This window comes from Galeopterus variegatus, unplaced genomic scaffold (genome assembly GCF_000696425.1).
Source record: "Galeopterus variegatus unplaced genomic scaffold, G_variegatus-3.0.2 Scaffold20290, whole genome shotgun sequence".
Lineage (NCBI taxonomy): Eukaryota > Metazoa > Chordata > Mammalia > Dermoptera > Cynocephalidae > Galeopterus > Galeopterus variegatus.
Genome location: NW_007746401.1, coordinates 1 through 9,601, shown reverse-complemented (window position 1 = coordinate 9,601; position 9,601 = coordinate 1). Strand labels below are relative to the sequence as shown.

At 38.9% G+C, this 9,601-nt stretch overlaps 1 protein-coding gene across 1 annotated transcript; it reads left to right on the top strand.

Annotated features, from left to right (window-relative positions):
• Positions 1 to 23: 23 nt before the first annotated feature.
• Positions 24 to 9,399, top strand: LOC103583177 (60S ribosomal export protein NMD3-like; the record flags this gene model as incomplete). Its single annotated transcript, XM_008564566.1, has 5 exons — positions 24 to 129; positions 440 to 496; positions 2,301 to 2,435; positions 3,505 to 3,601; positions 9,319 to 9,399. Coding segments are annotated over exons 2-5 (357 nt in total), but the record flags the coding sequence as incomplete, so codon positions are not given.
• Between the last annotated feature and the right edge of the window lie 202 nt (positions 9,400 to 9,601).

Here is a 9,601-nt window from a genome sequence, read left to right as displayed (position 1 = left end):
CTGCGTGTGCGCCGCCGGCCCTGAGCTCCTGTGAGGTCGCGCGTGCGGGGGTCGGAGTCGGGGTCTCGATGTGCGGTGGCCCGCGGGCTCCGTGACGCCGTCCGGGGACTCCAGCCGCGCAAGTTCGAGGTGCTGCCGCCGGGTGTGGGCAGGGGTCCTGTGGTGGGGGAAGAGAGGGAGCGCGTTGACTTTGCCTTGGGTGCGCTCGGGTTGCCGCCCGGTCGAGGCCTGCGGGTCTTGTAGGTTGGAAACTCCGGAGATCCCTTGGTCCTGATCCTAAAGAAGTTGCTTTTTCCTAAGTCGCCAAGTGGAAGTCGGTCTTGTTTCCTGCTTCATACGAAGCTCTGCCGTGTCATTCAGAGGCAGAAGGAATAGTTGTACAAAGAGGAAAGTAGACAGATGATTTAAATCCTACCATTTTCATTTTTTAAAAAATTAGGGTGTACAGAACGATGGAGTATATGAAAGAATCCGCCGACCGCAGCCCTGGACACATGTGAGTTGCAACCCTTTTTCCCTATGCCCCTTAAATGAGAAAATCTCAGAGTGAGTCTGAAACTTACTGGGGGGAAAGCTTTTGAGGTGGGAGAGGTTCTTTTGTCATAAATGGAAAAAATAAAAGTCTTACTTCTGTAGAAAATCGAATTCGTTTTTAGTTATAAAGTTTGTTCTAGTAAATACATGCTTTAGAATGGCTAAAATATTTACTGCATTCTTCTAGGTCTTCACTGTCCATATGTAGCCGTTAGCCATACGTGGCTATTTAAACTTAAATTAATTTAAGTGGAATAAAATTAAATACTTTTATTGCTCTGTCTTACTAGCCTCATTTCAAGTGCTCAGTACCCACATGTGGCTAGTGACTACCTTTGAACATGGAAGATTATTGAACTTTTCTTTTGGACACTATTGTTCTAGTTAGTGGTTCTCAAACCTTTGCTGCCCCCAGTACACCCAGAATTATGATACTCTCATCATTTATATTGAATCACTAGACGTTGATATAATTCCTATCCTGTTAAAAAATTCTTCTTTGGGTAAATGTTTATATTTTAGCAGGCCCTGCACCTTTTAAAAAAAATTGCCTTTGGAATTTATTGCAGTCTAATTACTGTCAGAAGTGATTTAGCTATTAGTTTCTATTGGTGTAATCCATAGGTTTATATATCTTCCAGAAATACTTTAAGACATGTTTATCAGAAGGAGATGGGTAGACAGCTGTAGTCTTTTTATCTTGTGATACCGTGCTCTTTACCTAAGCTATGAGGTCCTCTGTAGGCCTTGAATAAATAAAGTTCTCAGTGCAGCACTTGAGATAGTGCACAGAACAAATGAGGCATCAACTAGACTAAATAGGCAGCCACATTTTTATTTAGAGATGAGTTGGATGAATTGAAGAGTGATAAACTGATCTTACGTATTCTTGAGATGAAATTTTCTTTTTGGTTTTTGCCACTGACATAGTATTGCTCTGTTAATCTCTTCTTTCTTAGTTTTCCAGTTTTAAAAAAGGGATAAAAAAGTGCTCAAATTTTCCCCAATTTTGCTATTACATTTGCAGTTGTGAAATTTATTGTAAGTCTGTTCATTGGTAAAAATTAATGTGGATGTTTGCGTCTGTATCGAAAATGTCTAAAAGGATATATACAAATGGTTAATAATGGTTACCTCTGTGGATGGTCTTGGTTGGATGTGGTAAAGAAAACTTTAGCATTTTATCATATTTAAGTATTTGAAATTGAAGTTGGTTCAAGTTTTGTATTCTCCATCAATATCTTTTTTTGTTTTTTTTCGTGTTTGTTTTTCCATTCATTTTAATGTAACTGTTTATTTCCATTTGTTTTTAATAGAAATGGACTAGAATTGCACTAGTCACTTTTAGTGGTCCAGTTGCCATATGTGGCTAGTGGTGCCTAGAAGGATAGACTCTTCTCTTGATACTCAGAAGCCTGGTATTTTTGTTATATGGAGACTAAATTTTTTCAATGTTTGCGGTCAGCTTTTTATACAGAACAAAAATAGAGTATTTTTATCATTATGTGAAGTTCTCTCTAGCCTTAGGGCAAAGGCCTTTTTTTGAGGATTTTTGGAATTGTTGCCATCCTTGGTTTTTTGCCCCAGTACTTCAGGTTTGGTCTTTATCTACTGCATCTTTGAAGATTGCTTCATTTCTAAGTCATTTTTTTAAAAAGGGCAAAAATATTATGGCCTAACTTGAAGGCTTTTGCTTGGTAGTTTTTTTTTCTGTAAATAGTGTGTTTATAAAATTTAATTTGAAAAATTTGTCTTATTTATTCAAGCTTGTGCTGTGAGTGTGGTGTCCCTATTAGTCCAAATCCTGCTAATATTTGTGTGGCTTGTTTGCGAAGCAAAGTAGACATCAGCCAAGGTATCCCGAAACAGGTCTCGATTTCTTTCTGCAAACAATGTCAAAGGTACAGTGCTGATACTATTTTACTCTCCGTAAACCTGGGATTTATATATAGAGAGTCATTGGGATATGCTGAAATTACGCCAAGATACATAGAATAAGTACATGCAATTGAGATTTACTTTTCTTTTCTTTTTTTTTTTTTGGTGGCTGGTCAGTAAGGGGATCAGAACCCTTGACCTTGGTGTTCTCAGCACCTTGTTCTCCCAAGTGAGCTAACTAGCCAGCTCAGAGATTTAATTTTTATTTATGTTGGTGTCACCAAAGATTTTAGAATTTGCAATTTTATAGTGTACTTTTCTAGTTTGCTAATCTGATAAAGATAGTGTAGAGATACTTGAATCTGTTTCAAACTTGCTTTTTGAAACTCTTGCCATTTATCATCTCTGGGGTTCAGTTTCCTCATCAGAATGAAGGGTTTTATTAAATGATATGTGAAGCCCTTTCTAACTCCAAAAGTGTGTTTATAAGCAAAGGGGGACCTCTGTAATGTATTTGGTAGAACCTTGAAAAGTGAAATCAGAACTTTCAGTTATTTAGTAAGTATAGCACAAAGGCATTCACATAACACATTTGGAAGTATTATGTATTTAACAGACATTTATTGAGCACCTACTAGTATGTTCCAGGCATTGTACTAAGTCCTGAGTAGGTTGGGCTAAAAAACTTACAGCACATGCATAAAGGATTTAAATTTTAATTTAGCCAGGTTTTACCTAAGATTTTAAAACTTGTGTTTTGCAATTTAAAATTTGAAAAGAGGCTTGAAATATTGATGAGTAATCTGGACTGTGGCTAATACATAGTGTTGGGAGGTACTAATTTACCTTTTTTGTGAGAAATAAGCAGTTCTCAAACATTTTAGAAGTATGTGTAAGAAATTTTAATTTTACTTTTTAAACTAAAGCTACTTGTCTAATTGAAAGTTTTCTGAAATTGTTAAAGTATATTTGGGTTAAGTGCTTCAGATCAGCCTTGGGTATTTTTATGACTGATTTATAATCATTGTTATATCTGTACATTTAATTTTTCCTGAGAGAAGTTGGATTTCAGTGTGTTATCTTCTCTCTCAGATATTTTCAGCCACCAGGAACTTGGATACAGTGTGCTTTAGAATCTAGGGAACTTCTTGCTTTGTGTTTGAAAAAAATCAAAGCCCCTCTGAGTAAGGTAAGTCAAACAGCTAAAATCAGTGTTTGTAAGTATATACATTCATTAAAGCTCTCATTTTCAGAAAATCTTTTTATGAGTAGATTTTTCAAAACTAACTATTAAATGTTACTAATAGCATCCCACTACAATTGCTGTTTTCATTTTAAAGTTATGTATATTCTTTTTCATGGAAAATGAAAATACCTTTTTGCTTTAAAAGACTTACAGAATCAATTTTTTTATTCATTATTTATTGAGAACCTCTTAGGTGTAATATTTTTTTCTAAAAATCTTTATATAAAACTATTGCTAAACGTAATTTAAGAGATTATAGTACTAGGGCTATATTATTTGACTTCTTTTTATTTTCATTATTGCTATGCAAGGAAAATGTTTGTGTCTATCATTTAAAGTCCATGCATAAATGTCTCTAAAAAACAAATAGGGTTTTGTTTAGCCCAGTTAATTTCTTGACATAACTCTTTCAAGTTTTCTTTATGTTAACCTTATGACTCACTTCTACCGTATGTTTTTAATTGAAATGGACTCTTTCATTTCGAGGGTTTTTCCTATTCTCCTTTAAGCTCTGATAAAATATCATGTAATCGTTCTTTGAAATTTCTCCCTTTATCTGCCACCCCCTCCTTCCTCCACCACCTTGGAATTTCTGTTAGTCAAATATTGGCTCTCCAGGCTTAAAACTTTGTCTTTTCTTCATATTTTTTTTTTAATCTTTTTGTCTTTTTTCCTCTGTGTTCTTGGTGATTTCTTTTACTTTATCTTCCAGCTTTTCTATTGATGTTTTTTCCAACAGTAATATTTTTAAGTTCCAGAAGCTTTCCTGTTCTTGATGCATTCTATCCTTGAATTTTTCTGATGATTTTGATAATAGGATTTTTTTAGAGTTTCCTTCTGTTCCCTGATTTGTCTCTCTCTCTTTTTTTTCTTCAGTTGGCTGGTATGGGATTCTGAACCCTTAACTTTGGTGCTGTAGCACTGCAGTCTAACTAACTGAGCTAACCAGCCTGTCTCTGTTTTTCTGAAGTCAGTTTTTTGTGTATCTTCTTTTTTTGCTTTTATACTTTAGGCTTTTGTCAAATGTCTTGTAAGTCTTAATAATTCATTAATTTATTCGCATATGTTTATTAAGCACCAGCTCTGTGCCAAACTGCTTTTGGTGTTGGGGATATGGCAGTGAATAAGACAGATAATCCCTGTCTTAGGGAACTTATATTCTAGTTTGCTGGGAGGGGTGGTGTAGAGTATGCAATGTGGTATATTAAAAGATGCATTCTGTGGTGAAAAAGCTGGGAAGGGGATAAGAATTGTGCAGGGAAGAGTTGCATATTAAAATGGGATGTTTGGGGAGGCCTCGTTCATAAGGTGACATTTGCGTAAACATTAAAGATGGTTAAAGATGGTAAGTGAGGGAGCCATGCAAAAATCTGGAGGAAGAGCATTATGGGTGGAGGAAACAAGAAGTGTAGAGACCAGAGGCAAGAGCACACCTGTGAGATTAGAGTGGAGTGGTAAGTGGAAAAGTAGTTGGGGGTGAAGTCATGGAAGGTCAGAGTATGTCTGGCCTTGTAGGCCCTTTTAAGGACTTGTTTTTTCTCTGTAATAGGTTTAGAGGGTGAAGAGCAGAGTAGTGAGATGATACGATTTATCAGGATCTCTCTGACTGCTTTGTTTAGAATAGATTTGAGGAGGGTAAAGATGGAAGTGGAGACCTTAGGAAGCAATCGTAATAATCATGAGAAATGATGGTTTTGGCAGTGGAGGTGGTAAGAAGTGGACAGATTCTGGATCTGTTTTGAAGGTATTCAGCATTTATTGATGTAGCTGGATGTGTGTGTAAGAGAAGAGTTAAGGATGACTTCCAGTGTTCTTGACCTGAGCAGCCGGAAGAAGGGAGTTGCCACTAGTGAGGTAAGAAAGGCTTCAAGAGGAGCATGTCAGGGTGGGGGAGATCAGAGCTAATCTCTAGCTGGTACTTGGTTGTCCAATAGACATTTAAGTAGAAATGCTGAGTAGGCAGCTGGATAAATAAGCAGGAGAGTGGTCTACCTAAAGATAGTGAATTTAGGATATAGATGGTATTTAGAGCCATGAATTGGATGAGATTACCTAGGGAGTTTAGATAGAGAAGGGAAGGAACTGGAGGACTGAATCCTGGAGTCCTTTAATGATAAAAGTTTGGCAAGATGAGGAGGAACCATCAACGGAGACTGAAAGGAGCTGCTAGGGAGGTAGGAGGAAAGTTAGGTGAGGCTGATGTTCTGGAAGGTAAGGAAAGTAGAAGGGAGTGATTGGCTGTGTGATTTGTAGCTGATTGGTCAAGAAATGAGTTCTGTAGATTTAGCAATATGGAGGTCATTAGCAAATCTGACAAGCAGTTTCTGTTTACTGGTGGCAAGAAAGATGTGATTTGAGTGGAAATGAAAGAATGGGAGAAAGAATTGAAAGAATAGGTAATTCTTTTGAGATTTACTACAAAGGAAAACAAAGAAGTGGGCAGTGGCTGAAGGGGGAATTGGGGAAGGGACACGTTTCTTACACTGGCAGATGTAATAGTGGATTTGTAAGCTTTCTGGTAACGATGAGAGCACAGAGGGAACAGTTGTGAAACTGCAAGGAGACAGAATAATTGGTGAGGGATGTCCACGAAGAGTGGAAAAAGATAAGATATAGCACATAGTGGAAGAATACATTTGTTTGTTCATTCATTCATTCAACAAATATTCAGCACTTACTTTCTGCCAGCCACCATTTTGGGATTGTGAATATTTCATGGAACAAAATAAAGATCTCTGCCTTCTAATGGGCTTTCTGGAGGTTGGTCTTGATAGGAGCATGGACAGTTCATCTGTGGTAACAGGAAGGAAGGTGTTGGTAAGTGGGAACTTCTGGAAATCCTCTTTTGTTTTCTTTTTTTAATTGAGAAAATAGAACCATGGGCAGTAGCTCCTAGGGAAGAGCTATCAGATTTTGAGGAGAGAGGGGAATGTATGAAATAGCCCTCTAGAAGAGTAGGAGAGGGAATGCACTAGAACAGTGCGGTGTGGGTGCTGGGCAGTGCTAAGGGTTCCTGTTACAAATTTAAAGACTAGTCAGCATGGTGTGCATTTGTTTCTCTAGCCCCGTCAGCTACACTGGTAAGGCATAGAGCAGGCAGAGCATGGATTTAACAAAATTATGATTTAGCCTACTGACCGAGGTGAGGTGAGAGGGACCAAGGGAATTGAGAGTGTGTACATGGGGATAGTTTTGATGATTGATTTTGAAATGCTCTGGAAAAGGGTGGAAGTGAGTAGATGAGGAATGAGCAGTAGTGAAAAGATGGTAGGATGAATGGATTGTCTGTTACACTGAATTGAAGAATTTTTGGTGCCCAGGAACTAGAGGCAATTAGCTGGAAAGATAGGAGGTGGTAGTCAGGGAGTAGGATGTTTGGAAAAGGAAGTGGCTGAGATGGGAAGGAGATCAAGATCTTGGGGGATGAGGAATTCAAAGAAAAGAGAGGTCAGGGTATTGTGGGGATCATCTGTGTGAATACTGAAATTTCCAAGTATTAATATTATGGTTGGAGAGAGTAACAGTGATCCAGGATTTAAAATCTTTTTTTTTTTGTCTTTTTCGTGTCCGGCAACGGATCGCAACCCTCAGTGTCGCGCCCGTACGGTACCGGACCGGGACCGGCAACGGGATCGCAACCCTCGGCATCGCTCCTGCACCTCGCTCAGCCAGTGAGCGGGAACCGGTCTGTATGTGGGATCCGAACCCTCGGCGGGAGCTCCGCAGCGCTCCCAAGCGGTGCACTGTAGCAGTGCGCCACCGGACCGGCCCCAGGATTTAAAATCTTTGAGAAATGAGAGCAAGTGATGTAAGGATTAACAGACAACTATAACAAAGAATGTAGTCAAGTGGTAGAGTCTGATGACTTTAGATTTAAAGCTGGGTATATTTAAGGAAGAGGCAGGGAGAATGATCCAGAATTAGCAGTGAAGAGCAAGGAGGACACCTGTCTGGCTCCTGGTCCAGTGATAGGAGGAAAATAAATGGAAAATTAGTCATCACTTTAGTTAGCTTCAGGGGAGCAGTATAATCAGGAGATCTAGAAGGTGAAGGGAAGGTTCAGCAAAGATGTTGAGGATTTGGGAGGTTTTGTTAGGGAAATGTTGGGTTCCAGAGGGCAAAGTAAAAGGGTTTCAGGATTCAGGGAGGAGTAGATAGGGACAGGATAGGGAATAATATGTGGAACCATATGAAAATCAGAGGTGGGAGGTGTGGGCTGACTGAGGTGTCTGGTAAAGAAGGATAAAGGGCCTAATAAGTCCTAGTTGTCTGAAGACAGATAGTGTGGTGAGGCTGTGTTGGGGAATGCTGACGGGAATGTCAAGGACCCTCTCTTCATTCCTACGGATGGAGGTTGGAGGCTGGGAAGAGCAGCCTTACTCAGTGCCCTTGGGGCTTCTTCTTGACCCCTGCAGATGGAGACCAAGAAAACAGGAAGTTGCTTGTCACCCTCTGTACCTGGCGTGGCTTGTTGATTGCTAGGCTTTGTTTTAGGGTATCCAGTCATATGAAGAGGGTTTTATTCAGGAGTGCTACATCTGCACTAGCTAGTCTAGTTCTCACCAGACAGTACTTGATAAAATTATAATCTGCTTGTTGATGCCTCCCAGATCTGTTATCTACAGCCCAGATTTGTGCATAGATCTCCAGACCAGTATGTGTCTGTCTATCCACCGAACAAGATCACTTGGATAGCTCATAGATAGCCTCTTAAACTTAAATGTCTGAAACCAAATGCAGTGTCTTCTCCCCATTAAATCTGTTGTTTGTTGGTTAGAGCATGATGTTAATAACACCAGTGTCAAGGGTTTGGATCCCTTTACTGGCCAGCCATCAAGAAAATAAAAATAAATAAACGTTGTTTCTGTCAGAAAAATTGTTCTACCTAGTTGCCCAAACTGGATACTTGAGCATCATTGCAGAGTCTGTTCTCTTCAATTATCGTTAAATACTGTAGATTTTTAGCTCCTAAATAGCTCTTGGATCTGCCTCTGTTATTTCCAGTACTCAGCTCAGGTCACCCATGACTCCAGCCCAAATTATTGCAACAGCCTCCATTCTTGTTTTCTCCCCCCACCCCCCTCTGTCTCAAAACACCCTTTTTAGTTGTATTGAGTTATATCGTTTCTCATATATAGCAAACTGGTGTTGACCTCAGATGTTGCTGATTTAGCAGTGAGTTGTGATTATGGGTTCAGTATTCAGTGCATGAAACATCCTCTTATGAATGCCCATTCTGAAAAAAAAGCCACAGACTTAATATAGAGAGAATAATCCAAGCGGAAACCTTCGTTCATGAGGTTTCTACTTGATGAGGTCACCAGGTCTTTGTTTTCTTCTCAAAATTATACTTTCCATTCAAAGAATGGTATACTTTTTTAGGGAAAAGAATTTTTTCCCATGCAAATACTTTAATTTTTGGTTGAACTATATCAGTTGCATTAATATAGTCATTGGATTGTCCTCATATTTGCTGCTATGGTTGTCCTACTTCTGATGATAAATTTTTTTGTGTGTGTGTGTGTGTGTAGTTATGGTATGTAGTGATGCTAATCACAGGTTCCTTGAGCATCTTATGAAATCTGTTTATTAATGAGTTGTTCTTTGTTTTCCTTCTCAGGTGGGAACTTACAATTCTTTTTGTTTGTGTTTTATTGAAGGTACGGCTTGTGGATGCAGGCTTTGTTTGGACTGAGCCCCATTCTAAGAGACTTAAAGTTAAACTGACTATTCAGAAAGAGGTAAGCTATACATAATTTTCTTAGGATGGCTGCAGTACAAGTAGTGAGAATGAGGGCCTACTGGTAAGTTATTTTATGGCTTGAACAGTTTAAAGAGAAAATACACACTTAATTTTAGCTCTTTGTTTTCTTTTGATCATCTCTACAAATGGTTAGGTCACTAGCAGGAGCAGTTTATGATTATTGTGCTGAGTGATTTTTT